The sequence below is a fragment of the Cyphellophora europaea genome (genome assembly GCF_000365145.1).
Source record: "Cyphellophora europaea CBS 101466 unplaced genomic scaffold supercont1.6, whole genome shotgun sequence".
NCBI lineage: Eukaryota > Fungi > Ascomycota > Eurotiomycetes > Chaetothyriales > Cyphellophoraceae > Cyphellophora > Cyphellophora europaea.
The window spans coordinates 1040913-1068884 of record NW_008481812.1 but is presented as its reverse complement, the minus strand read 5'-3'; the positions used below and the strand labels follow the sequence as shown (position 1 = coordinate 1068884).

General features: G+C 53.9%; 12 protein-coding genes across 12 annotated transcripts; 5 read left to right on the top strand and 7 right to left on the bottom strand.

The window, feature by feature from the left end:
• Positions 1 to 181: 181 nt before the first annotated feature.
• Positions 182 to 1204, bottom strand: HMPREF1541_06621 (uncharacterized protein; the record flags this gene model as incomplete). Its single annotated transcript, XM_008720951.1, has 1 exon — positions 182 to 1204. One exon carries the CDS (start codon positions 1202 to 1204, stop codon positions 182 to 184), a length of 1023 nt encoding a protein of 340 aa, XP_008719173.1.
• Positions 1205 to 2058: 854 nt separating this feature from the next.
• Positions 2059 to 2856, top strand: HMPREF1541_06620 (uncharacterized protein; the record flags this gene model as incomplete). The annotated part of the gene is made up of 1 exon (XM_008720950.1): positions 2059 to 2856. One exon carries the CDS (start codon positions 2059 to 2061, stop codon positions 2854 to 2856), a length of 798 nt encoding a protein of 265 aa, XP_008719172.1.
• A 267-nt stretch (positions 2857 to 3123) lies between these two features.
• Positions 3124 to 3556, bottom strand: HMPREF1541_06619 (uncharacterized protein; the record flags this gene model as incomplete). Its single annotated transcript, XM_008720949.1, has 3 exons — positions 3124 to 3177; positions 3237 to 3322; positions 3379 to 3556. 3 exons carry the CDS (start codon positions 3554 to 3556, stop codon positions 3124 to 3126), a joined length of 318 nt encoding a protein of 105 aa, XP_008719171.1.
• Positions 3557 to 7027: 3471 nt separating this feature from the next.
• HMPREF1541_06618 (uncharacterized protein) lies at positions 7028 to 8629 on the bottom strand (the record flags this gene model as incomplete). The annotated part of the gene is made up of 1 exon (XM_008720948.1): positions 7028 to 8629. One exon carries the CDS (start codon positions 8627 to 8629, stop codon positions 7028 to 7030), a length of 1602 nt encoding a protein of 533 aa, XP_008719170.1.
• A 1096-nt stretch (positions 8630 to 9725) lies between these two features.
• Positions 9726 to 11273, top strand: HMPREF1541_06617 (uncharacterized protein; the record flags this gene model as incomplete). Its single annotated transcript, XM_008720947.1, has 1 exon — positions 9726 to 11273. The coding sequence occupies one exon, from the start codon at positions 9726 to 9728 to the stop codon at positions 11271 to 11273; it is 1548 nt and encodes a 515-aa protein (XP_008719169.1).
• Positions 11274 to 11401: 128 nt separating this feature from the next.
• Positions 11402 to 12103, top strand: HMPREF1541_06616 (uncharacterized protein; the record flags this gene model as incomplete). Its single annotated transcript, XM_008720946.1, has 1 exon — positions 11402 to 12103. The coding sequence occupies one exon, from the start codon at positions 11402 to 11404 to the stop codon at positions 12101 to 12103; it is 702 nt and encodes a 233-aa protein (XP_008719168.1).
• A 321-nt stretch (positions 12104 to 12424) lies between these two features.
• HMPREF1541_06615 (uncharacterized protein) lies at positions 12425 to 12936 on the bottom strand (the record flags this gene model as incomplete). The annotated part of the gene is made up of 2 exons (XM_008720945.1): positions 12425 to 12684; positions 12771 to 12936. The coding sequence occupies 2 exons, from the start codon at positions 12934 to 12936 to the stop codon at positions 12425 to 12427; spliced, it is 426 nt and encodes a 141-aa protein (XP_008719167.1).
• Positions 12937 to 13321: 385 nt separating this feature from the next.
• HMPREF1541_06614 (uncharacterized protein) lies at positions 13322 to 13791 on the top strand (the record flags this gene model as incomplete). Its single annotated transcript, XM_008720944.1, has 4 exons — positions 13322 to 13370; positions 13440 to 13523; positions 13598 to 13644; positions 13696 to 13791. 4 exons carry the CDS (start codon positions 13322 to 13324, stop codon positions 13789 to 13791), a joined length of 276 nt encoding a protein of 91 aa, XP_008719166.1.
• Positions 13792 to 13979: 188 nt separating this feature from the next.
• HMPREF1541_06613 (uncharacterized protein) lies at positions 13980 to 14447 on the bottom strand (the record flags this gene model as incomplete). Its single annotated transcript, XM_008720943.1, has 1 exon — positions 13980 to 14447. The coding sequence occupies one exon, from the start codon at positions 14445 to 14447 to the stop codon at positions 13980 to 13982; it is 468 nt and encodes a 155-aa protein (XP_008719165.1).
• A 619-nt stretch (positions 14448 to 15066) lies between these two features.
• HMPREF1541_06612 (methionine-tRNA ligase) lies at positions 15067 to 16915 on the top strand (the record flags this gene model as incomplete). Its single annotated transcript, XM_008720942.1, has 2 exons — positions 15067 to 16554; positions 16601 to 16915. The coding sequence occupies 2 exons, from the start codon at positions 15067 to 15069 to the stop codon at positions 16913 to 16915; spliced, it is 1803 nt and encodes a 600-aa protein (XP_008719164.1).
• A 629-nt stretch (positions 16916 to 17544) lies between these two features.
• On the bottom strand, positions 17545 to 18097 carry HMPREF1541_06611 (uncharacterized protein; the record flags this gene model as incomplete). Its single annotated transcript, XM_008720941.1, has 2 exons — positions 17545 to 17921; positions 18010 to 18097. The coding sequence occupies 2 exons, from the start codon at positions 18095 to 18097 to the stop codon at positions 17545 to 17547; spliced, it is 465 nt and encodes a 154-aa protein (XP_008719163.1).
• Positions 18098 to 24637: 6540 nt separating this feature from the next.
• Positions 24638 to 27832, bottom strand: HMPREF1541_06610 (uncharacterized protein; the record flags this gene model as incomplete). Its single annotated transcript, XM_008720940.1, has 1 exon — positions 24638 to 27832. The coding sequence occupies one exon, from the start codon at positions 27830 to 27832 to the stop codon at positions 24638 to 24640; it is 3195 nt and encodes a 1064-aa protein (XP_008719162.1).
• Between the last annotated feature and the right edge of the window lie 140 nt (positions 27833 to 27972).

Sequence of the window (27972 nt, the reverse complement as noted above, 5' to 3'; positions counted from 1 at the left end):
AACAAAGAGGGGCCATCGCCTTTGACGCCAGGATCAAACGCCCATCAATGGTATCATTCTTTCATCATATGTAACATGTGAAGTCCCTCCCCAAGCAAAATAGCCTCGTGGCTTAAGAGTATGTTGTCATCTGTCGTTATCGTTGAGTCGAGAGAAACGCCGGCATCTCCTCAAAACCAATTCACTTCCGGCTCACCAAGAAGGTCTGCAGCTGATCGATGATAGGCTTTGCACTCTTGTAGTATTTTTGAGCCTTATCAGCATACTCGCCAATATTGTTCACGTCGATGTTCTTGATGTCGAAGCCACCTTTTTTGTCGCCACGTCTTTCTCTGTCTCCCCTATAACGGTCACGGTCACGGTCACTGTGGTAGCGATCCCGATCGCGGTCCCTATCATTCCGGCGCCGATCACGATCATAGTCATCATCACGTCGGCGTCGGTCGTCTTTGCGAGCACGATCATCATCATAGCGACGGCGGTCACGGTCCCGATCAGACTTGTAACCACGGTCATAGTCGTCCCGACGGCGATCGTCTTTGCGAGGGCGATAATCATCTTCGTGCCGACGGCGATCTTTGTCTGACCGATAGCCACGGTCGTAATCGTCGTCTCTGGCTCGTCGGGGTTTTGGACGATCGTCGTAATCGTCGTAGCCACGGTTTCGGTCCTTGGTGGTGTTCGACCGGCGAGGCAATTCATCATACATATCGTCCCTCCGGCGTCGCTCACGAGGCTGTGGAGAGTACGAAGGCATTCTGTCTCTCGACTTGCCTCTGTCTCTGTCCCTGTCCCGGTCTTTGTCTCTTTCTCGCTCTCTGTCCCGGTCTCTTACTTTCTCTTTGCGCTTGGGGCGAGGATCAGCGTCCTCGTCGTCTGCGTCCCCGTACGGGCTAGGTTTGCGAGATCGAGGCTCGGATGAACCACCTCGATCGTCTCTTCCTGACTTGGAAGGCTTCAGACGATCGGAGTCGTCGTAGTATTCGCTTCGACGATCACGTGCTCTCTTGTCGCTTCTGTCTTTCGGCTCAGCGTCTCTTGGGTCGACAATTGGGTCGTCGTCAGCGTAGCGTTGACGACGTGGCTTCTGTGTCGGAGCGTCACCGTAGTCAACGTCAATTGGAGGTGGTAGAGGTACTTCAGCCTTGGCTGAACGCTTGTATTTTGGATCGTCGTCGTAGTCGTCGTATTTGCTTCCGGCCATGGTGGGAGAGGGCGGGGGCAAGAGTGCGGTATATAATACTCTGGGATAGTGCAACGGTGGATAGGCGCAGCGCGGCTACTGGGTGGGCGAAGCGAGGTGCGATCTCTCAAGGAACCGGAAAGAATGGCAAGGTCAGCTTGCTCCAATGCAGTGCAGGACAGGTCAGGTCAGAAGCAGGGCTCAGGTGGCGGTGCTTGAACACTTAAGGAATCATGTGAGACGAGGGGCGCTGATTGGGCTGAATCACCCGACAACGTCATACTGGTGCCCAACCCCTGGAGATTGAGGAATTTTCGGGCCTTGCGCCCAGCAGGAGCACGACTTGTTTCCGGGCCCAGCGACCAGTATCACACGAGTGGTCGTGGGGAGATAATTTCCAATTTCTGCTATACCTGGGTTTGGATGTGCTCCAAATGCGTTTCATTTCTTTTGATGGGCGCCAAGAAGCAATGAAGTCACTGTTGACCGATAGGTGTTTCCAAGGCACGAGTCATCGCCATCCCAACCGCGACACTCGCCCGCTGGATGCCGCCGTGCAGACCGCCTTGCTGAAGCGTGAAGCGTGAAGCCTGCAGTACGTAGCCCAGACCAAAAGTGCCTTGCCGGCGGCATTGGCCGATCCCTTTGACGGTCCGCGGCACCCGCGGCACATCGCGCCTGCCGGGCTTGGCGTGTGGCGGTGCGATTTCTGCGGCTTGGCTTGCGCTCAGCCACCGCAAACCGGTACAGCTTTCTACTCGTCACATCGACTCACAACTTATTGTTCGATACACGATGTTGTATTAGCATAGCAACTCATAGGAACCGGCAAACCACTCCATTCTAGACCCTGCCAGCCTTCAAACAAACTCACCATGTCCTCCGCCGACACACCCACCCCCACCCCACCACCCCCGCGCCTCCTCCTGATCAACCCCAACACCACCTCGTCTATGACCGAAGCGCTCCAACCGGCCATATCTTCCCTTCAACTACCCGTCTCCGTCACATTATTCACCTGTCCCGCCCCCGGAATCCCCTCAATAAACTCGCCAGCCGATTCAGCCAGATCCGCCGACCTGTGTCTACCCCACCTCCTCCACTTGCTGCCACACTACGACACCTTCCTCATAGCCTGCTACTCGCACCACCCCTTGGTTCATCTTCTCAAGCGCGAAACCACAGCTCTCACCTCAGCCGCCACCTCCGGCGCTGGCGGCACCGGCGCCCGCAAGTACGTCACCGGCATTTTCGAGGCGAGCGTGCTGGCGTGCCTGTCGTTGCTGCCCGAGCATGAGCGCTTCGGGATCGTGAGCACAGGTAAGGTGTGGGAGACAGCCTTGACAGATGCCGTGCAGGCCTTCTTGCATGGTGGGGAGGCTGCCACGCGGTATGCGGGAACGGAGACGACGGGGCTGAATGCTACGGAGCTGCATGACCTGCCTGCGGAGGAGGTTAAGCAGAAGATGAAGGAAGCGACCAAAAGGTTGCTGCAGCGAGGGAATGTGGGGGCCATCTGTCTAGGTTGTGCGGGGATGGTGGGTTTGGATGAGGCGGTGCGTGAGGCATGTGTGGAAGAGTTGGGCGATGAAAAGGGGAAGCGCGTGCATATTGTGGATGGTGTAAAGGCGGGAGTTGGCCAGTTGGTTGGTAATGCCAGATGTGCGTTCTGAGATTGCTATTGGATGTGTGGTGCGAGGGGATGGAAAGGCTACTCGACATGGTTGTGGCAGGGAACAGAGAGCAGGATGCACACGCTGAGCACATTGGGTATTATGCTATGCTCGCTATTCACAACCATCCGACCCGACCAGTGAGTTAAAACCGCCCAGGGTACCCAGATGCAATACCTAATAGTATCTCCCAATGGCGCCAAAATCGTCACTCACTCCGGGCCCTCATCTCAGCCATAGTTCGTCACATCCTCGGAAGTCTCCACTCTAGTTCTTGCCGGGGAAGCCAATGGGCTCACCGCAGACCAGGGCCTGGCCGAGCTATCAGGGACGTCAGTACATGCCGCTCGCGGACCCTCGCTTGTGGGTTGGGAACTTACGATGGGAATGGCGCAGCAGCGTGCCTGCTGGCCAATGTCGGAGCAGCTCTGCACGAACTCCTCGGTGGATGTGGGGACAGTGGGAGCTGTTTACCGAGTCAGCTTTCCGTGCATGATATCTGTTGGAGCGAATGTGTCTTACGATTCGCGCAGTCCAGGTCAGCAAGGCCGAGGACATCAGTGGCACAGCACTGAGCGGAGCCGGTCAGGCCGGAGCAGAGAGGCTGCTGGCGCTGCTCAAGGGCGGTCTTGGCCGTGATGGCGTTGGCGGGCATGGCCACTGCGGCGCCGGCGAGAGCGAGGACGGTGAGGAATTGCATGATTGTTGAGTTGGAGTGGTTTGACGGTACCCGAGGTAAGTTGTGGAAGTGGGTAGAGGTTGGCTGGAGGTGTTGGCTGGAGTTGTTGGATGAGGCGGTAGTGAGTGAATGAGGTTCTGTCAGTTGATGGGGGCGAGGGAAGTCGTCTTTATAGCCAGGAAGGTACACATGTGGTGGTGTACCTTTCTCTGTGAGTTGGAGCGATGACATCGATCGCCAAATGGAACTACCGATCCTAGAAACTCGCAGCAACTCAGCTTGTCAAGGCCTTGTACCTGGGCGATCGTCATCGGCGACAGCGGAGGAGCCATGGCTGACGATCACGATCCGGCCAATGTGGACATTGCCATGGTGTTTCGACATGGCCATCGACAAGAGAGTCTTAATGTCGATCGCAGCGGTAGCAAGGAACTGTCTGAAAGTGCTCAAGCCACTGACATAGATCGATGAGGCGTTGCGGTGGTTGTCTGGTATCGTTATTGGTCACGGCTTCGAAGCGAGGTTAGTGATGTCTTCGGAGACGAGGCTCCATCATGCCAGCGGAGCCGGCTCTCGGGGTTGGCTGCCAACGTAGCCTCCTGAGACACGAAGTGCAAGACGATCTTGTTTGACTGTGGCTCGTCAAGCATGGCACATACTGTACTCATTTCGGTATGCGATCCTGCCATCTCCGAGAAACAAGGCCGTGAGTAGTACCTGACGAATACTGGAACGTGTGCCGGCGTCATCCAGCACTCCGCACGCACTGCTGGCTGCCATGAGGTTGCTCCTTTCTCAGGGTCTACAAGTACAAATGCAAATCGTAGCGCGAGTGCTGTATACTTTGACGGCGGTTCAACGTTCGCGCATGGCTTGCCCGGTAAGACTTTCACTTTCACTTTCACTTTCACACATAGCGTGCGCTGTCCAATCGTAGGATTGACTTCTCTAGAGTGATATTCGGTGATCGTCACCGTTACTCAGGTGGACAGGGGCTCGTGCAAGGAACTTAGCCGCAGGGACCCCTGTCGGTCTTAGCCTCGTGAAGCGTCGATCTGTGGAGAAAGCCGTTGGCCCTCCTGTCTTTCCACGCTTCGACTTCCCCTGTCACTGTGAAATAAGCCATCACTCCGGTTGCAAGCTGCCGGTCAACGCCCTGGATACAAACATAAAGTTCAATAGCAGACAGTGGGCTAACAGCCTTGTCCCGGAACCAGCGGCAGTAGCAGCCTCGCTTGCGCGAAATTCTCCTCGCTTTCAGCAGATGATGCAAGCCACTTTTCGAAGCGACGACTGTGAATGGGAGCCGAAGCAGGATCTCGCAGGCTGGTCTTGTCAAAGTCGTCACTTCTTGAACCAGAATGCTGATATACTAATAATAATGCACCAGCAATCGTAGCACAGTACGGAGTAGTGGGCTTCAAGCCTTTAACCATGTGGTGATCGTCTATACCTGTGGCGAATGTCTCACACCCTCAATTATACTGTACATCTTCATTCGTCAGTATCATAGCCATAGTCTACGTGCCGGGCGTTCACTGAATGGAAGATCTGGCATTACGTAGGTCAACCTTCGGCACTTGTACCGGGTCCACCCCAGCCTTGGTAGCAGGGATGGCCATACCAGATATCCCCGGAACCATGTCTCTTTCAGGCACATCTCCGGCGATCTGCTTAGCTTTACTTCGGCTATCACTGTCCCTAGCTGGCCATTTGCTCGCTCCTATATTGCCCTGGTCGTTGCAGTCTCGTCTCAGCCAACTCATGATGTTAGTCGCGGAGAGGGATTGGGTCAGGTCGAGGGGGTGGGATGACGGCATACAGTGATTGGAAATTGCTCGAAACTCTTCGGTTATAGTACGGAGGCGACGAGAGGGACATTCAGGGGCTTGAACACGAGAACATGACAAGCGAAGAGCAACTTCGTGAGAGGTATGCGGCACAGCACTATCTTATGTCTCGGAGAGTCGCCTTACTTTCCATCCCATCCACAGCCCGAGTCTAATACAAGGTGATGATCTCGATGGAGGCCACGCGAAGCAGCAAGAAGGCGAGCTGATGCAGTGCAGGCGAGACAGTGCGAAGCGATGTGTTCGAGTGCTGAATTCATTCTTCGCCATGCTGAGCCACCTCGCCTCGCTGACCTAGCCACCACATCTATGTGGCTGCACTGGAGGATCTTCATGGAGTCGATCTGCATTGTCTCAGAATGCTTTCTCCGAATAGTCCAACGCATGCTGAAATCCTTTCATGCTGCACATGTAGCTGCGCGCAATGCCCTCATTTTTGTTGCCGGTGAGGGTATACAGGTCATTGCTGGCGCCTGCAAGCACAGTATAAGATGTCGTCCGATCACTAGGTGCATCCCATTTCCTGCAGTCGCTGTTCGGGAAGAGCACACAAGTGTTGTTCCCTTCAGCGATAAAAGAGATGCGAGGTTCGTACCCAGCATCTATGTAAAAGTCAGCATTTGCTTCTTCAACATGGATAGTTTAGTATATGGGGTTCAACCAGGACTTACGTTGGCAAAGAAAGGCATTGAGCGGCAAATCGGGTCAGAAATACTGGTTACCTGCCACATGCAGATGTCTCTGGTGACACGAGTGCCATTCCGAAAGCCAGTCTCTGGGCAAATGTATACACCCCTCATACCGAGGACATCGTTGTCCCATCCCTGTGGACCAATGTTGCGTGTTGTGTTTTGGGCTTCGACCAATGCCAGATTCGAGATCGTAGCAATGGCGCCGACAATCGTTCCGCAAACTTTCATGTTGATTGGTGTATCTTTTATGGACAGGAGAGGTCGATTCACACGTAAGTAGTACTTTGAGTAGACCACAGCAACATCGAAGGATTTCTCCGGCGACTTTTATGGTACGTGTCAGGGTGAACGACAACGATGAAGATCTGACAGCCTATTCCTAGGGTCGTTCTTGAAGACAAATGAACTGACTCTATACACCAACGGACATGGCCTGTGCATTCAATGAACCAAGTAAGTCTTCCTTTCTGCGATTTTTCATCACCTATCCCTGTGATTAAGGCCACAAACAAATAAAGAACCGATATAGACCCGGGGTCCCGGTATTCAGTCGTCCTTGATCTCAGTAATAGATATCCAACAGTGCATTGCATCTTGGCGACGTGCTTTTGAAAGCATTGGTCGAGAGAAGCTGACAATGGTGACCAGTCGGCCGCCTAGCTGGATCTGCTCTTGGACCATTGTGTACGCGCAATACATCATTCGTTCTGCACTGGTCTTCCTGATCGCATAGCTAACCTGGCAGAAGAGTGATGTCCACCATGGAAACTGCGAACCACTGCACCAGTCATATGAACGGGTAGTAGTACAACCAATTCGGGCACCGCGGTACTCACAAGGCCAAACCGTAGAGTAAGACATGGAGAAAGAAGACTTGGAGGAGCGTTTATAATCGCACGCATCTGTTGGATTGAGGTCGATTGGTCCTGGCATCACTCGAGTGAGGCTACTTACCTAAGCGCGGTTACGTGTGAAGCATCACCACTGTTTCTGTCCCTTTCCTCAAAGGCATATTCACTCACACCAGCGTCCGCCACGTCTTTCAGGTCCTCCTCCCCCATCGTCCCATGCCACCCGTGTCTCACCAAGTATGCCCTGAAAGACTCGTCCTCGATTGCTAGGTCATCGCCCGTCAGATTCGGCACAAAAAAGAATGTCACAATCATCCCGGCAACACCGCATATCGCCGCAATGATGAACGTCCACCTCACCCCCAGGTTATCCTCAATCGGTAGGAAGACCTGCGTGCCAACTGCCGCGCCCGCTTTGCCCATTGCAGCTGAAATACCGTAACAGGTTCCTCTGACAGCGGTTGCATAACTCTCACTACTTACAAGACCAACCATATTTCCAGGGCCGAAGTTGCCCATCGAAAGCATGACGCCGTATAGCACTACAAATAGTGGCAGAATCCCCGAAATCTGCGTATACGCACACCCGATCACCAACCCGAAGACCAAGTATCCGCCAAAGCCGATCAGCATGATAGTCTTCCTGCTCAGATAGTCGCAAGCAAAGGCGCCAATGATGACTCCCGGCAGCGCAATTGTGCCCAACAGTAATTGCCACTCAGCCGTGCCACGTACGCTGCCATTGGGAACGATGCTCGAGATAATTCCGCCCGAGAACACTGCATTCGGAATCGTCACAAAGTCGTACAGGAACCACGCGCCGCACGTGCCTATCAGCGCCTTCCAGTAATACCGCACCACGAGCAGGTAGGGAACGGCCTTTCGGATGGCGCCGCGACGATAGAGCGTCGAGTTGAGCATGCGTATGCGCCAGTAGAAGATCGAGAGTGGGAATATGATGCCCACGGCGAAACACACGCGCCAGATGGTTGCCGGGTGGTCAATACCTGCGGCGGAGAGAACGATGAGAAAGATGGAGGAGGCTAGCGGTACTCCAAAGGTCAGTGGGAGATTGGTGACAAGGATGAAGACGGTTCCGCGGCGGCGAAGGGTATATGCGTTCGCGGACTCGGAGGCGCTGGTCGAGGAGGCCGGGTACTCGCCTCCAGTACCAAAGCCAGTTATACCACGCGCAACAGTGAGCATCCAGAAGAGGCCGGCGGGGCTAGTACCATGCGCAGCAGACGAAAGGGCCAAGCCCAGAATAATCATGCTTGTTGTAAGCAGGATGGCAACTTTGCGTCCTAAGTAGTCGCATGTGAGGCCAACGGTGATCTGCCCTAGAATCTCTCCCACAAGGAGCGCATTGGAAACGCGTGTTCGAACTGACGAAGTATAACTTTTTGGATATTGTTTTTGTAGAGCGACATTGATGAGAGTCATGAGGCTGTTGGCGTAGCCATCGCTAATGAGAGCACAGCCTGCGCATAGAATCGTCCACAGGTCAGACATGCGCTGCCGTTTAGAAGACACGATTGGAGAGGGCGCAGCGGGATCATCCTTGGGAATGTCGTTGGACGACCGGGTGTCGACAGCGTGCCGGCCATCGACCACCTCGAGGTCATCATCGGCGAACGCCTTGGTGGCTTCTGCAGTGGGCATGTCGCGTTCTGCAGGAGAAAGCAGTGGCTCATAGGACATGGCGCAGACCCAAATCCGCCGGGCGGAGACACGTGGTATATGTAAGGTGATGTAGGCGTTCAGTACAAGACACTGCAGAGATCTCGCTTTTTGGAAAGCTTCTGGAGAGTCTTCTGCGTCACGATGTTATAGCTCCGAATAAGTTAGGTGATTCGAACGCCCATTGGTGGGGGATCTAGCAATTCCGACAGAAAGTACGGTCTGTGCCGTGTGTTCAGAGTTCAGCCACTCACGCAGGGGAAAAGTTATGCTTATGGAGGTTAAACGAGTGCTAAAGCGAGGGTGCAATACGAGATGTTACCTTCTCACCTCTCGCCCTGCCACTCTGCAGATCTTTCAAGGCCTGAAGTACGCCGATTAGATCTGCCACCTGAAGATGAAGGTCTCGCCGTCTCGGTAACAGAACGTCCCTTCGGGTCGAGATCGTTTCCCGTAATTACTTAAGGATCGAGCACATCTGAACGATATCAGGCCGGAGCTGAGCAGACTGAACAACAATACAGATCCGCTCATTCATACGTCGACCGTACGCCGGAGGGGCTAGCGCGCAGTTGTGAACGAGATATTGCGCCAAGAGTTTGGCACGCTCATATGTGTATAGAAAGGTGCAATTTGCCCATATCTTACCAATGTTAGCACGATGTTCATGATAGTGGTGGGCGAAGTCCACTTCTTGTCTCTTCGCTGAAGGATGGTCCCCTGTAGATGTGATCTGCTCAACACGGGCATTGAACCTGATTTGACGGCAAAAGTCGTTGCTGCCAAGGCGAGCTGCAACACAAGCTGGAAGCGCCCTCTGGACTTGTCTGTAGATTGCTGCGGATGTTGAACCCCCCAAAACAATCCGTGACAGATGAAGGCTAAGTGAACGAACTGAGCAGACAATGCCCAAGACGGAGCAGTGCTGGAGCGAGCGACCTTGGTGGCGCTAGATCATTTATGGTCTAGTGGAGTCGTCGTATCGATAGGAAATGACGCGGGTCGCGGAAAGCGCGACCCGCGTCTTAATTGATTTTCCAAGAGCCAAACATTACCATCCAAGAAGACACACTACACAGGGCTTACTCAAGTTCCGCTGCACTCTACTGTCGCCTGTATGGCGCCGATCACGGGTCTTCTACGGCCCTCGAACAAGGATGACAAATTTCAGGAGAGATCGAGAATCCCGTCTGCGTATAACCCGATGTACTCGTACCGGGTCGGAAGAGAAGACACAAAACAATACCATCAGCAATTTGCCGATATATACTTTCTGCGCCTTGCAAAACTGAAGCCTATCGTCGAGAAGATCGGCAAAGCAGATTGGGAGGACTTCGAGATTGCTGGAGAAAAGGCTGAAAGAGTGCACCGAGTCCTAGATGTCCGCCAGGGAGAGTTATGTTGGGTTGTTGGCACCATCTATATGGACTTGCCGTTGAAGCCAAATATCCTCGAGGACATTTCAAAAGAGCTTTGGGTAGCTGGACCACCACCACGAGAATCCTACCTGAATGCGGACGGCGAAACGCAGGTCATGCTTGAAGACGAGTCGGGCCGTCTGAGGCTGACTGGCGCCGTGCTGTCCGACAAGCTGCTCGTCACTGGGGTCATCGTCGCGGTTCTCGGGACTGAGAACGCCAATGGAGATTTCGATGTCCTGGACATGCATATTGCCGAGCTACCTCCACAGCCGAAACGGTGGGAACGAGATGACGAAGAGGCGGAAGAGGAAGGTGACATGGCTATCGATCGTCCAGCATACCCAGGAAAGAAGATTGCACTTGTCAGTGGACTGGACATCTCTGGGAGTGCTGCCGACACACTCAATCTCTCATTACTCAGCGAGTTCTTGCTTGGAGAAGCTCTCGACACGGAAGATCAGGATGTGAGCACGAACATATCCCGACTGATTGTCGCTGGCAACTCGATCGCAGCTGATGCCATTGTTGATCAAGCTAATGGCACAGACGACTCCAAGAAACCGGCACATAAAAAGTATGGGTATGATGCGTCCGCCTACAACCCGACTCCAACAGCCCATCTTGACCAGTTTCTGTCGGAACTGCTGCCCAGCATCCCGATTACCATCATGGCGGGTGAACAGGATCCGGCAAATGCCAGCATGCCTCAACAAGCCATTCATCCCGCCATGTTCCCCCACTCGCGTGCTTACTCGACTTCGAATTTCGAAGATCCAGAGACAGAAGAGCCTCCGTGGTTTGATAGCGTCACCAATCCATGGGAGGGCGATGTCGACGGGTGGAGATTCATGGGAAACAGCGGGCAACCTGTAGACGATATCCTCAAGTACATCGACCTCGGAAGTGACGACGGCAAGAGCGCGGACGGCAGACTTCGAGTCATGGAATCCTTATTGAGGTGGAGATGTGGAGCACCGACGGCACCAGATACACTCTGGTGCTACCCATTCCAGGATCGCGACCCGTTTGTGATCGGCCAGTGCCCTCATGTGTTCTTCGTTGGGAACCAGCCTCAATTCAACACTGCAGTCATCGAGGGTTCAGATGGGCAAGAAGTTCGGCTGATCGCACTACCAAAATTCCACGAGACCGGCCAACTCGTCCTTGTCGACTCAGAAACCTTGGAGCCTGAGATCTTGCAATTCGACATTCATCAAACACATGCGACTAATGGAGTTCACTGATGAGTGGCTGCCTTATTCAGGCAGCAAGGCGGACGGAATTTTCCGCCTGTGTGGATGGAATTTAAAATTCAGCCTCAATGTTGCCATTCTACTCATTTGCCTCGACAATGCGGTAGCCAGCAGACACGATGCTCATCAACGAGCACACTGCAATTTGTACCAGCCAAATAATTTTGGTACCCTACTGCAAGCATCATGTTTCGCAATATCACGAGTGGATGAAAGATCCTAGCATTCAACAAGCGACAGCCTCCGAGCCGCTGACAATCGAGGAGGAATATGCAATGCAGCGAAGCTGGCGACAAGATGCTGATAAACTCACATTCATCACCGGTGTTGCCAAAGGCCCTTTCCCCAAAGGATATACGGTCAACGGCGACATCACCATGATTGGAGATGTCAACCTGTTCGTCACAATCGAGCACAATGATGAAATTGAGGCAGATGCACTGATCGGAGAATTGGAGCTCATGATTGCCGAAAAGTCAATGCAAGGCAAGGGATTGGGCCGCTCTACGATCATTTGCTTCCTACAGTATGTCATTGCGAACGAACAAAATATTGTGAAAGAATACTGTTCAACGGAACCCGACCTCCAGAAGCAGAGCATCGACTATTATAGGGTCAAAATCGGTAAGGACAACGAGCGAAGCCTGAAAATGTTTGCTGCCCTGGGCTTTAGAAAGGTCGGAGACGTCAGCTACTTTGGGGAGATTGAGCTGCGGAGGACCTTCACACCTCAAGATGTGCACGAACTCAGAGAGAAGCATGGCCTCGAAGAGGCTTGGGAACTCAGATATGAAGACCCATCCGAAGCATTAGAATCTTGAGATCTAAGCAGCGTTTGTCTTCATGATGTTGCTCGCAAGCCTAACTGACACCGGGCTCAACGGCTGGATTCATGCTTCATTTCCACATGTAGTGATTCTTCCCAGCTAGATCGGCACATGGCGCGTGCGCCCGGATCGTCGTCCACATCGTAGGCATCACTGCTCAACTACCACAGGCGTAAAACATCCGCCTTTTAACTTTCCGCATAGGCAGGCTTTGCTTTGCTTAGTTCTTCTTCGCCTTCTTGTTCTTCTTGCCGATGTCGGTGACGGTCAGCGCTACAGAGACACACAATAACGTTAGCTCCAAGTGTTCTTGATCTACCAGGAAGGGAAATCCATATCCAGCTGCTGCTCTTCTCCCCACACGAATCGCACCATTCTCATCGAGCTAGCGGCGGGTTGTATGAGAGAGGAAGGACCAAAGAACGTACCGGGAGGCAAGCTCTGCTTGATCTTGTCGGCCTTGCTTGTGTCGGAGAGGACGAGGGTGTGTAGGTGGCGCTTGGCCCGGATCTTGAACTTGATCTGCTCCTTGTTCTTCACGCCGTTGGGGTGGGGGGAGCGCTTGATGCGGGCGGCTGTTTTTGTGAGAGAGTGTTGTCAGTATCAAGGCTACTCAGTAATATCTCGGTTTGAAATCTTGGGCGGGGATGGACAGGGGGACACAGGGGCACAATATGTCCACGAGAGCTGCTCGAGAGGTCTTGTGTTGCCAGAGGCACTTGGTTGAACGGGTTGCGGACAGTGAAAGGTGCGCTCGACGTACCCTTTGCGTCCTTTCTCCGCGCGATCTCGAGGAACTCCTTGATGTCGGTGACTTGGGAAGGCATTTTGGCGGCTGTGATCTCGTCTGTCTGGGAATCGGAGAAGTAGCTTCGCTGTCGCAAGACGTGTGGCAGCAGCAGCAATCACCGTAGACTTCGAAAGTGCGGCGCAGTCACGTGAATTCCATGCTAGTCTTGGCGATTGTGGGTCTCAGCCCCGTAGCCACGAGCGGCAGATCCCCGCCGTGCGTCATGCAAGGCAGTTTGGCCACCTTTGCGCTAACCTTGAAGGCGCCAGCTATAGTATGCTCGTCTGTTCCTAGATTCCAGCAGGATGTGAGATGAGTGCTGAACGTCTCCATTCATACGACATTGAATAGCGGAACGGATCGCCAGTCTACCCGTGCTAGTATTCAAGTGGTCTTACCGTCTCCTGCCCAAGGATTCCAAGATGCCGACTGCCATGGACAAGGCGATGCAGTCGCGGAACATGTTCCTAGGTAGGTGATGGGACCTACTGGGGTTGTGCCATGTTCAGGGCTGTGATATTGACTTGGGCTTCCATTCAGGCTTTGCTGGTCTCGTCGGTCTCGCAGGTCTATGGAATCTGTGGAATGGGGATATGTTTCCTGCGGAAGGGGATCCGAAAGGTGGTAAGTAAAGGCGTCCTACGCGCCGGTCGTCTTCCTCACATTCGCATTGAGATATGGACTTACAATGAGTCCAGATCCTGAAACCTGGACGGAGACAGAGTTGAGACGTTGGCTCAGAGCAGTGAGTGCGTACGATTCGCAATGGACATAGGGCTGACACTACTTTTTGCAGAGGAAGCTTGAACCAAGCGAAAAGATGTCAAGACAGCAGCTCATTGAAAGGGTCAAGAACAATATGCGCCCATCGACGGCTCAAGCCGCTACCTGATCCACATATGGATACCGCCACTGAGCCCCGTGTGAGATAGCTGGTTGATGTGTGAGCGCACTATCAACAAATTGTCCGCCAGGCTTCACTGGGGCATTTGAGGAGCAACCGAATAGCATTGGCTCCTGTATGCATAACTTCGCGGTCAACGTCGGCAACGAATTGGTCCACAGAATCACCTGCTAACACTAGCTGCCGAATACACTCAGATCGCCTTTGCACCATAGAACTCGGATAGCGAACTTCCTGAGCTTCCACTGGCCTGAATCGTCCTTGACAACCTCGCTTGTGTATTCGTTGCCAGCGATGAACCCTTCTTTATCAGGTACTATAGCCTCTCCAAGTCGATAATGATAGGATATACTATAGCACTTGATCTCCAACGCATCGTCTGGGGAGAGCGTCTGGACACGGAAATTCGTTACGTGGTGTGTCGCGTCCATCCGACCAACGCTGCCCATGAGGAGGTCAGCAGTTGCTCGCAAACCCTTGATTGGAGGCATTGGCATCCCTGTGACCTTCTCTAAGCCGCTTTGATCGTATACCACATCGGCATGCAGACTAGACTCGAGTAGCGTCCTATCGTTGGTATCGATGGCATACATAAATTGAAGGATAAGATCGATTGCATCCTGTTTGGGACGAATGGCTGCCATATTGCAAGTATCGTAAGAAGTCTGACCAGGAAGGGTGTTATCAAAAGGCAAAGTCCCAAATCAAGACGATTTAAATTGAGGGGCGTGCCTGTAAAAGGACTGATATATCTTCTTCGATATTAGTCTGTAGCTTTCTCGAACCGGCCCAGGCCACCAACCTTACGCGGAACAGTGCTTACTTGCATCGTCAGCCCAGACGTGCACAACACTCACCCATATCAGCACCACGGTCACGTCAATAGGTATAGTTTGGCGTCGTAGTCGGCATATTATACGAGTGGTCAGCGGCTCAAGGCACAGAGACGGGACCTAGGAGAGTCATAGACAAGACCCAGGAGAGCTTGTACAATAGCATATTTGTGGTGATGACGCTGCTTGTTCGAGGCTTCTAGAATCGTCATGGCAGACTGAGGCGCGACTCTTGACATCCGAGGTCACAAATGCGTAGGACGTTCTATTAGAGGAGTCGGGAGCGGTGCTGTGCCAATTGACGCGCCACGACGACGCGTCCGAATGGGGTAGCGGAGCCGCTTCACTTTTTTGGGGAGCTTTCAGTAAAGAGATCTCACACCATCATCGTTTTCTGACCTCTCAGTGATTTAGTCAACTGTCAAGAGATATGCAGTCACTGGAGAATCAGGCGCGTAGCTTCTTTCTACAGTGTCGTGCACGAGCATGGCGAGCGGGTCAGCGCTCTCGTTCGCGACTATACGGTCCTCAGCATTCTTCGAGTAGCTCTCAAGCTCGAACACTTGCATCTGGACACCGCACGAGAGGACCAAGTCCTCCAGCTCCCAAGCCTTTCTACTCCACTACACCGATATACTATGTCAATTCCTCCCCTCATGCCGGCCACTTATATTCGATGGTCCTGGCGGATGTCCTGAAACGGTGGCACCAGCTAAAGAACGAGCCTGCACAGATGCTCACGGGTACGGATGAGCATGGTATCAAGGTTCAAAGGGCCGCTGAAGAGGCTGGAGCAGATACATATGCGTTCTGCACACAGCATGCGGAACAATTCCAGAGCCTGGCCGACACTGCGAACATCTCGTATGATCGATTCTTCCGCACCACCGATGCAGACCACAAGGAGGCAGTGGCTCATTTCTGGCGAGAACTCAACCGTCAAGGGTACATCTACGAAGCGAAGCATGAAGGCTGGTACTGTGTCAGCGACGAGACATTCTATCCTGAGTCGCAGGTGCACATGGTGCTCGAGCCCTCAAGTGGTGAGAAGATAATGGCTTCTGTTGAGACTGGAAAAGAGGTGGTGTGGACTTCAGAGATCAACTATCACTTCAGGTTGTCAGACTTCCGAGACCGCTTGCTCGAGCACTATGAGTCCAACCCGAAATTCATAATACCGCGGCAACGTATGAACTTCATTATCAAGGAAGTCGAAAGTGGCCTCTCTGACTTGTCCATCTCGCGCCCGAAGGAGAGATTATCGTGGGGGATTCCAGTCCCCGACGATCCGTCACAGACAATATACGTTTGGTTTGATGCTCTCATCAACTACATCACCCATACCGGCTACCCGTACACAGCTCCTGGCGAACCCAGCATATGGCCTGCGGACGTTCAGGTCATCGGTAAAGATATCATTCGATTCCATACCATTTATTGGCCCGCTTTCCTGATGGCTCTCAATCTGCCGGTTCCTCGGCAATTCCTTTCCCATGCGCATTGGACGATGAACACACAGAAAATGTCAAAGTCTGTAGGCAATGTGGTCAATCCATTTGGAGCGATGAAGCGTTTTGGGGTCGATGCCATTCGCTACTATATGGTTCGCGATGGTGGTCTCGCCGACGATGCGCCCTACGAGAACATGTATATTGTACGCCGCTACAAGTCCGAACTACAAGGACAACTTGGCAACTTGTTAAACCGAATCTCGCGAACCAAGTTCTGGGACGTCGGCGAATGCATACAGCAATGCTCAGAAGAGGTTCGTTCGCCTCCGAATAATGTTTCAACATATCTTGAGGGCTTTCAAGCCGTTCAGCGATTCAATACGGACATTGTGTTGAAGTCGGACGAAGCCATGCGAGAGCTGAACATGCGTCAGGCGACAGACGCCATCTTCAGTATTATTGATCAGGTAAGCATTGAAGGTCAACCTTCAAGTGTCCTGCTAACACCATCAGGCCAATCATCGCTTTCACCAAGCAGAACCATGGAGGAAAGTCAAAGAGAGGGACGAGGCGAGTCAGCTGGCCACGAGGTGGGCAGTCTTCGAGGCTGCCGACTCTCTTCGTGTCGCTGCGATTCTGCTGCAGCCTTTTATGCCAGCCAAAATGACCCAGGCTTTGGACATGCTTGGTGTGCCACCTGAGCAGCGACACTGGCATGCGGAACTTGCGAACAAAGTACCGGTCTACGGCAAACCATTCTTTGATCTCGAAAAGGGAGAGAGGCGGCCAGAACAGACTCTGTTTCCTCCTTTGCTGTCTGAGAACTGAGCGTTCTTGAATCGCTCCGGAGACGTCGGCTGAGCGTCAACGTAACCGTCATAAGACCGACTGTCCTAAATTCCTAACGCCAGATGGCCTTTGCTGAGCGAGCTCCGGCTTCGGTGCCAAGGGAGAGGAACGAGTTCACGATAATGAGGCTCCCGCGATGTGTTTGATATCAGATCTTCTCCGCGGAGGATCGGTCGACCTTGTGGTTGACGTGTGCTGCTATGTCTTGCGGCAAGTGTATGTGCCTGCCAGACTTTGGATAGCGGAAAATAGCATACCAGCTCTCCGGAAAGTGGAAGCAACATGGGCGGAAATTGAGGCAGTTATATCGTCTGGGACGTCAGGTTCCGCCCAACGCCCGACACCTGACAATATTTGGCTACAGGAGCTTGGTCAAGGGATGGATAACCCAAGCGCCTCCTGCGGAAAGTGGACACACAATGAGAATGCGACAACACCCGATGTTGAACGCTTCCCCATCATGTCTCCTAGTCCCCCACCACCGCTGTGAAGAAAAGTAGAGCTTCATTCAATAGGCTATCCCCCATCAACTTGCGTGGTGCGGCAGATCAACAGCGGTTCTCCCCCCAACCATGCCCTCCCGCCCCTACCTGACCTCCCCCTCCCTTTCAAAACAAATAGACCCCAGCCTTCCACCCCTGCCCCTCCCTCTCCGCCCCCGCCATAGCCTCCAACACCCTCCTCCTCAACTCCTCGGGCGCCGGCGGCCCGGTCGGCGCCGCCCCATCAGGCCTAGGCTTGCTGATATCGGCGCGGAAGTACGGCAGCGGCCTGACGGCGTCGCAAGCGTTCTTGATCTGCGCGAAGTCGTCGGGGCTGTAGCCGCCGCCGACGAGGATGGCGCGCACGGCGGTGCCGGGGATGGGTGTGGCGGAGGTGAGGTTGGAGCCGTAGCCGGAGGAGGGGGTGGGGGGTGGGGTTTGGTCGCCCAGGAGGGCGGGGAGTTCGCTGAGGGCGGAGGGGAGGGTGGAGCAGACGTGGATTACTGTTGGGGGAGGGGGAAGGGGATTAGGAGACGGATTGGGATGGAGAGGGTAACGATGGGTGATGGAGAGGTGACGAGGGGCACGTACTGTCATAGCCGTCGGGCGCGAGGAGTTTGGACAGGCCTTGGATGTGGGCGGGCATTTTGCCGCAGAGGACGAGGGCGGTGAGTGCCATGTTGGATGTCGTGGGGCTACAGTAGACTTGATCTCACAAGTAGTGGTGTTTTCTGGGGGGTGGGTCGTTGATATAGACTTAGATCCGTCAGACAGATCTACAGAAGAGGGTGGAGTGGAAAGCTAGTGCTAGGAACCGCAAGCGGGCGGTGAACGTCGCACATCAGTTCTTGGCCTGATACTTCCGTGTCCGACAGTGTTGTGTGACGGTCAGTCTGCTCTCACTGCGTCGAAGCTCCTCTGCCTCTGATTTTTATTATCAATCGTCTCGGACGGCGCTGCGGAAATCAGCATTGGTCCGACGTGCGGGCCCCGAGTCGGCATGAACCTGTCCGAATTGCCAAGCCTTTATGAACCTGAGATATGGAAGTAGATGGACGTGCCAGGAGCCGGCCATTGATATTGCAGAAGGGCCCGAAAGTAACTCAAGGTGTACTTGGATGGGCTATAGTCGCTGGTGCGGTATGGCGACGACCATTGCTTACCATGCAAACGCCTGTCTACGACTAAATGCGGGAAAATTACACTGAGCTGCATCGAGCCACGACATGGCTCGAATGCTGTCGAGTACTGGTGCTTGCCATTCGAGCTCAAATGGGCGCAACAGACTCGATACTCCCTGGATCTGAGATCAACACGCGGCGACCTCTGAATTGTCTCGTGTCTGAGGCTTATGAAGAGGCGTTGTAGATATGGAGCTGGACAAGGCGGGACCACAGCCCAACAGCCGACCAAGCCCAACATCAGCCTCGTCTTCCCGCGCCACGTTTGTGCCTTCCCGGCCAATATCGGGCTGTTATGAGGTTGCACATGGCGAAGCAGGACGGGGGAGGGGTCTTCAGCTTCCGAGGAAAACTACGCCGCTGTTTTGTCCCAGGATCTGACAGCGAATCCTCCTCCAATGCGGAATCAAGGAGCCTGTGTTGGCGAGGGGCGCGCGCTGCGGATGCCAACCTGTATGGCGGTGTGGAGTTGGTGTAATCATCTTCCTGTGGTTGGAAACGCTGAACGGGTTGTTCTTCGTTGTCATCGGAAGGGTCGCCTTCTTCAACCAACATCATGGCGGTCCTTGGACGTAAGATTGAATCCATCACGTACATTCGAGGCGTGATGGCAGGGCAGGACCAAGAGTAGGGAGGTACCTTATGCTCGAATGGGATCTGAGACGGGCGTCAGCGCGAGGTTGGCATGTCCCACCGCCATGGGCCTCTTCGCTACACTGCACCGACGGCACTGTAACGGGCCGCCGTGCATGGAGACGACATGCAGCGGCTGTTGAGCCTATAGGTCGGGAATGTCGAGGTCACACATTCCTTGCCGCGTCAGCAATCCATCAGAACCACGCCGCCTAAGACATGTGGCGTCCGAGTGAGGCGCGGCGGTGCTGTGGCGCTCCACACCCCGGGCGTTACTGCGCTAGGAGGACTTTTGGGGCCTGCAGTTTCCAAAGTTCTTCGGCAGCACCCGCCCAGGAGCGGCGCTGCGCTGCTTTAAGGGCTTTAACTGACTCCGCACCCGGAATAGCTGCGCCATTGTGAGCCGGGGCCCAATCACGGCTATCAGACGCCCGTAAATTTCATTCAACCCCGACCGTTTCAGGGCGTCCATTTGGGAGGGCGACGACTGGCCCACGTGTGGCCATGATGCCCAGCAATTCCATCTCAGGGGCGCTGGATCTTCCTACGAGCTCTATCACCATCATCGCCGCGGTGATGGCAGGTCGTGGGTGGCAAACGGGTGTGTCTGCTGCTTACCACAGTACTAGTAGGGTTCGAGCTGATGCAGGCACCATGCATGAAGCAGCATGACAAGCGCGGTGGTTCCGGCGATTGGATGGGCCTTTGGTATCGCCCGGAGAACAGGGCTGTTGGTGCCTGCCGCCGCGATTCAGCGGTCCACTGGGCTGCGCCTGTCAACGCCCGTTCAGCTGGAACGCGGTGCCATTGCCTGTGCCGACGTCACCCTGTCTGTGTTTGCCCTGTCCTTCACAGTCCCCCCCTTTTGAGCATGGCGGTGGTCGTCGAGTGCTCCGTGTGTACTGTACGGAGTGGTCCCCCTGCCATAACCCCTTCCTTCGGTAATGATAGAGTGGTGCCCGAAAGTCCTTCTGACATGTTTCTGGTACTTTCCCTCCCCAGTAAAAGATCCCTGCATCGATGAATCTCTGAGTCACATGGTATTCATCCACTGTCTCCGCCTACTATAGAGTTCAGTTGCCTGAAGCGCGACCCACGTTGGAGTCCGTCGCCTCTGCCTAGTTCCTGGGTAGTTCCCTGGCAAAAGCTTTGCAATGCTGCGCCTCGACTTCCGGCTGGGACATTGATAAATTCCACGCCTCGTCTCGGTCCATGCTGACCCAACTACACACTCAATCGACGAATTCAGCAAAGATATAAATCCCTCGATCCCTCCCAAATTCGACTGCCATATCTGCAACAGCCGGCCCCCAAACACAGTCACATCCTATACTTAGCCTGCGCCACGCAATCGTCCCCAGCAATAAAGCAGCCAGATCCCGGGTCTACCAAACTGTCCAACACCAAGTCAATCACAGTCCACAATCATACCGCCGCCACTATGCCTCAACACAGACACAACGGCTCAGTCTCGAGCAGCGAGGGCGAGCGCCAATACTACAACCCCAGGCGAGACAACCGCGCCACCAAGGAGACTCGTACACCCAGCTCACGTCCTACCAAAGAAGTCGTAATCTCTTACGGCCGCCCTACATACGACGAACCTCGTCGCTCGCATGAGCAAATCGGCAGCAAGTGGAAGTAGAACGAGCAAGCCACGCAGCTACCTGCTGTACAACCATTCGATTCTACAATGCCACCATTACTGTTACACTACATTTATACCCTCTTATTCAGCATGGAGTTGGTCGAGCAAGAGGCGGAATTGATCGCGTATTCACATGAGCGAGCGCAAGGAATATGACACGAACACCTTTGGAATTGGAAGGCCTTTCTTATGTACTGTTCCATCAAGAGACGGAATCACCACTTGAGGCTCTGGCTACTATCCCACCCTCTCAGAATGTACTGCACCACTGCAACTATTGTTACTATTATTTAGATACAGCAGGACGCGAGTCACTGTACAATCATTTCTCACATCCTCCCATTCCTCCATTCTTCCGTCTCCAAGGCAAACATGTGCATCTCCTTGCTTATCCTCTCCCTAGCCTGCATGCCTATCGATTGGCGATAGGCTCCCGCAGACTAGTGGACGCCGTCCGGGGACTAGCCATCGTCTGCGCGCCTAAACTAATTTCGCTATTAACCCGAGACAATCCTCTGGACATTCCTCTGAAATCTCGTTCACAATAATACCCATCGGCCCAACGCCGCGAAACATTGCTGCTGCCGAGGCACAACCTAAGCTCTTGTTTCGTTACACAAGGCGGAGGGTATGCCGGTCAAGACGGGAAAGGGGCTGGACGGGCCACAGAGATTGAGATTGCCCCAAGCCGAGCTGCTGGAGCATCCTCCAAGCCTGGGGATGATCTGCACCGCCTCACTCTCCGTCGCCCTGTCTCTGTTAGAGCCAATGGCCACCCTCACCCGCTGAAACCCCAATGGATCTTTCGCCAACCGCAAGGCGTGGATCTGTCAACGCCTCATCGCCACCTAGGCAACTCTGTGTGTCTCCATCGAATCACCTCCTGTTTCAGCACAACCTCCCACCTACAGTTCGCAGCAACCCAAGTACACGCGTCCTGGCAGATTGCCCTGCGTGAACACCCCGGGGCAGGTTTGCCACTAAGTAGTGGTTGCCTTCTTTCGCCCGGCCAGCCACGGAATTCACACTAGATGTACCTTCGTCTTCGGAAGCAACGGGAGTCGCCTACTGCACCTGCACTGCACTTTCCGGAAATGCAAACCACCGTGCATTTGTGATGTACCAAGTACCGACAATCCTCCGAGCAAGTCCTTCGTATGAAAGTGGCTACTACAGGATCCTTCTGCTCGTGTTCCATGCATGCTCGGCAATGCAACACGTGCATCCGAAGGAGCCGTAGTCTGTCCCCATTTCTCGGTAAAAGATTGGGCAGCAATGTCGCGGGTGGCTTTTTGCTATGGCCCAAGACGGCCTCCGCACAAACGTGCTCGCCGCAACGTCGATCAGTTTGGGCTTCTGTCGTCTTTACTGCGTGCGAAGGGAAATTGCCACAGCTCCGCGCTGATCAGCAATGTACATTACCAGAGAAGAGCGTTGGGCAGCCATGTCTGAAAGTTGAATGGCGGCGGCTACGGTACGTACTCCCCCACGGCGCTCGTTTCTGCCCAGGAGTTGCCTTCGCACTCGTTCATGGCCGCCCACAATAGAGTCTACGTCAGGAGCCCAAGATCTGTTCATCTCCTAGCAGTTGGACGTTCATTTATGCGCGCTGTACTCAAGGCCCGCCGCGAGGTTTCGCAGTCATGTTTTGCGAATTCGGTATGGCTATCATTTGACCAACACCTCGCTCAGAACCTTGAGAGGGATCCGAATGAGGTTGTGGCTCACAATTGCTACAGCACTATCCGCACCTAGCCGCGGTTTCGGGCACGACATGAACGTACACAGGTTAACTGGATCACCTATCCATAGATGCCCGAACGACAATCTCGGCAAGACATGTCTTCGGTTCAACGGACGACCACAGCGGCAGAATGACTTCATTGCAATTAGGAAACCTGCTTCCCATGCCGTGCTGCTTTAAGAGTTGCCAAAGGTCGCGATAGACCAGAGCTCAAGATTGCCGGCCCTGTGGGACACTCACTACGGTCGGGCACCATCTCTGGGCTTCGGTAGCTCCAAGTCCGAGCGAGCTGACAGCCTTCACGCCGAAGCGGGAACGTGACCTTGTGCATCACTCGTGCCGATATAGGACGTCAGTGGCGGTCTGGCGTTGAGGAGATACGGCCTGAAGCGAGGAGGGTATCCTGATGTGCCATCCGCGATCGTGCAGAGTTGCCGTACGAACCTCGTCATGGTACATGCATCCTTCATATGGAAGTCACGCGCCTCACAACCTTGCTCCAGGGCTGCCAGACACCGAGCACACTCCTGAAAAGATCTCTTGCCGTTGTGGCTGTTGCGAACTTTCCCTGAGTAAGACCCATCATCCTCGATTTTGAGAACTCATGGAAAGGTAACAAAGCCTCCGAAATGGTCCACGCGCCCGACGGACGTCATCGCGACCGAAAGGTAAGTACACAGTATCATCTGTCATCGCTCCGGGTTCCCACGCAAGGAGCTGTCAGGAGCGGGCCCAATCCCCAGTGCTCTAACGCCCTGCGCTACCCGCCTCACCCTCACCCCCCACGAACCCGGAGACCAGTCAATGCGGCTTCTGGAGGAGACCGGGGCGGGTCAGCACCACCTTCGACATATTTGTCGAACCGCTAGTTCGCATTCAGGCTATGCCAACTTATGCTCTCTTAGAATGTTCCCTGAATTGAGCGGGACACTCTTGTCAATCTAGCCTCAAAGAAAGGCGCTTCTCGGGTGAGGAGCCTCGCCATCGTGGGTCTCGAAACTACTGCCTCTCCACTACGGTATAGGCCGAATGCCCGCTGGCAGGTGCTGCACTGCGACGGGCCAGGAGGCAACAGTCTCACTCAAATGCCGTCCCTTCTAATTGCGAATAGGTAGGCACCCCTCATTGATCATTCTCGCCCGGTCAGCGGTCAGTCTCCTCACCATCCGTCCTGCTCGGACGTGTTGCAACCATACATACAGCAGGCAGCCCATCCCATACCGGAGGCGACCCGTCCTACTTACAGAGTTGCAATTTCTTATGTCAACGACCATACGCATCTCTCTTGTCACCGAGGAAATGATGTCCGTACCCTCATGCTTCGACCGTGAACGTGACAAGCCGTGCTGGACCTACAAGTGCAGGATGATGACCCAAGAGAAGAATCTGACCCGCCTCCCGCTGCGTGCTCCTGCGTTGGGTACATGACTTACTACCTACAACACGAACACCTGACACCCGACAGCACAGATTAGCACCGAACAGCACCGAATAGCGTGTCAGACGCGAACATGTCTCTCAGCGGCAGCAGCAGCAGCTGCTGCTAATGGCAAAGACCAAGCGGGCCAACGAGCAAGCAAGACAATGAACCAAAACAAACCCACTGGAAAGCGTGCTTAACAGTCTTCAATCGTGTCGTCCTCGATGGTCATTCATCCATAGACAATGGATTTATACTATATATATACACTTGTACAACTCATCGTAACCCAGCAGCTACTCATCTCTCACCGAAAAGCCAACCACACCCCGCCTGTTCTTGCCCTAGTAGATACATACAGGCAGGCAGGCCCCAGCACAGCACTAGTATACCAAATTCATTATGCTGATTCGTACACCTATATCATATGCCGATTGCCAACATCGATGCTTGATCTGTGTGAACGCTCCCAAAGCTGGATATCTTGAACGCTGGGACGCGACAATCCAAAAAACCGCAACCATAAATTCGCAGCAAGGCCATCCACGGTCCAAGAGGCTGTGAGCGCCAATTATTGTCCTGGCATTGGACGTTCAGAAGCTCGCCATTTCCAACCACGTACACAAGAACGCGAGCCTGCCCAGGTCCGCGCTCTTCTCCCAGTACTCGGGATCTAAGTCATCGCCCTGGGCGCTAGCACCAACGATGCGCTCCGTCTCTTTCACGCCGCCATTCACAGGCTTGCCTTTGGCGTCGGATCGCTCCTTCTTGACCTGGGCTTCGATCAATTTTCGGAACTCGATGAACGAGAGCCGGCCACTACCGCCGCGTGTTTCGGACTCCTCGTCAATGCGGCGGTGGCGAAGCCAGCGGGCGAGGGTACTTCTCGTCGGAGGAGATAGGGGAGGTTCTGAGGCAGTGTCAGGCAGGGGAGGCTCGATCTCGATGGCGTTGGGGCGGAACTGCGGTAGTGTGGGATCGTGGTAGTCTGTCTCCTTTTCGGACGTCGATGCAGGTGCGCGAGGTGGGTCCGGCGTGACGTCTCGGGACAGAGCTGATGCAGCATTGACATTCTGGATGGCTTCGTTGATCTGGGCTTGGATCTGGGAAGCGGCTTCTCTGGCTCTGGGAGAGTCTGAGCCTTCGCCAGTCAGGCTCAGCTGGAACAACTCAGGGTCCTCCGAGGCAGCTTTGAGAAGCTCGTCGGTCCGTATTTTGTCGGCTTGAACCAGCGCTTCGGCGCGTTCATCATCCAACTCCCGACGTTCTTTGGCATATGCATCCAGGGCAACGCTCCAGAGGGCACGTTGATTCCGTGTACTTTGGGCCTCGAGGCCTAAGTTTTCCGTAGGTTTGAAGAGACAGTCAAGGAGCTCATTAAAGCCCTGCTGAACGGCCTCATAGAGCACATCTCCGCCAACATCTGTGGTAGGCCTAGAGAGCTCGTAACCTCCCCAGCGTTCATTCTGAGGGATACTCCTCGATGAGGCGTTGGACCGTGTCTCATAATCAGTATCAATTGCGCTATCATCGAATCTGACCTTCGACGACGACCGTGAGCGCATCGACTGTCTTCTGGGACTGTCGATTGTTTCAGGAGGCGGATCATCACTCTCGTCTTCTGAGCTATCAGGCTCTGCATACCCGACCGGTCTCTTCATACCTTCCTCTTCATCAACATAGAACTGACGTCGCCGCCAACGATCATGCACAGCTTGCTGCCTCTTATACGCATCAAGATTATCGGACTCGGCGTCAAGTCGTTGTGACTGGGCAAAGAAGACCCGGGACCTATCAACTGGATCCGTGATATCCTCAATAGGAATATCCGCGCCAAGCGCACTGCTGATGTCTTGGGGTTCAGGTGTCAGTAACGGAGGCCAGCCGTACGTCTGAAAAGGAGGGTCTGGACCTGAAATTTCATCTTCACTCGCGTCGTCCGCGTGCTGAATACCTAACAACTCCACATTGCTTTGGTGTGGAACATGCATAAGTTGTTCGTCTTGTGGAGGGTCTGATCTGAACGTCCTAAATGGATGGTGCCGCGATCGATTTCCCGTTGCGGCGTCACCCACCGCTCGCGCCCGGTCGCCAGTCATATCCAAATCGTCTTGAAGAACTCCGTATGGAGGATTCACAATGTCTAGATCGCCGTCGAAGCCGGCGTCCTTATCTTCTCCCGGGCGTGACAAATGGCCGAACAGCAGATTGCCACCAAAGGCAGCGCTGATTGGATGGCTTCCCTGAATGGTCTCGCGTATCTCATCATCGAGGTCCATATCTTCGTTGCGGTGAAGCATTTCACGATTCAGTTGCGTACTCAAGTCGTAGTACGCTCGAAACATTCGAAGGAAATCTTTCCGGGATACGTATCCGTCGCCGTCAAGGTCATAGCCATCGAACAGCCGTCTCAACTTTGCCGCAAGGGACTTGTCGTTAAGCTTCGTGATACCTTTGATAAACTCCATAAAATCGATGAACCCGTCGTCGTTGGCATCGTAGAAAGCGAAGATACGGTCGTAAATGAGGTTCGCTGGAGCTGGGCGATTGGAAGGAATTGGAATAAAATACATGTCAAAGGCCTTACGGTCGATGGCCATGCCCAGGTGTGACGGATCTGTAGGATGCTCGTGTCCTGCAATACATTTGTATTGATCATATAGACCTTGTATTTCGGGATTGTCAAGACCCGTATCGCTCTTCAGTCGGTCCATGATTGGTTTCGGGAGATTCTGCGGGAATGCGTTTGGATTGCCAGGATACCACTTTGGCGTCACTTGCTTAATCTGGCCGCGTGAGGGAGCAGGAATGCGCACCTTGTAAAAAACGTGCGTTCGGATATGCACCTCTTTTGCCTCGCAAGTTTCGCAAAGATCGTAATCAAAACAATTTGCACAATGGTAGCGAACACCTAAGATAGGACACGCACCACAGCCATTGCATTCGACGCCACGGTGCACATAGCCGTTCCTCTTGGCTTGCTCCTGAGCAATGTGATACAATAGGTTGAGCATGTTGTGGCCTCGTTCCTCATTGTCTTCATCGTCTAGGTTGATGTTGGGTTCATCCAGAGACATTGGATCGTCAAGCACGCCATCGGCTTGCACCAGGTCGTCTGGTCGGAGATCGGTATAGTGTGTCTCGCTGTCCCACTCCTCTGAGAACAACGGACGGCCAGTGTTGAACCCATCGACGACCGTCCTGACCAGGCCTCGATCAAGTCCAAACTCTTGCAATGACGACTGCAGGCTTGTTCTATCGGCAACACTGATCTGTTCACCGTCTGCCCAGATACCTCGTACGAACTCTCGTACGAACATGGCATCGACATGCTGCCTAAGGGAACGTAATTGGTGGCTGGCCAAGTCTGGGGCCAGTGAGGCGACATTGGTGTACAAAGTCTCGAGAGTTGTAGGATTCAGCTCGAGAGAAATGTCTTCTGGTATGAGCCTACCAAGTAATAGGTTATGGTTCTGGTAGGTACCAAAGGATACATTCTCCAAACGACGAGCCTCTTCAAGTCGTGTGTCAGCCAAAACGATGGGTCTCAACCCCTGAGGCATTCGTCCTTGAGCATGCTGTGAGCCATGATCACCTTCTCTTGCCCGATGTAGATCTGCTTGCGCGCGCCGCCGTCTGGGTCGGCGGACAGCGTTGCTGCGGTGCAGGGCCTGGGATTCCGCCTCTTCAGTCTTATTGTAGGTTTGATATAGCAGATAGGCGGCTGCTATGGCGGTTGCGATGGAGACAGACAGAATGACTGGTCTTCGCAGACCCTCCACCGACATGTTTGGTGCATTGTCGTTGTGTGTGAGTCCGAGATTCAGGTAGGTGCATCAAAGTACTACTTGTGGAGAACCGACGCGCAGAAAGATTCAACTCAGCAAGGAAGGTTAGCCGAGCGCCGAACTAACCGACTACGGCCATG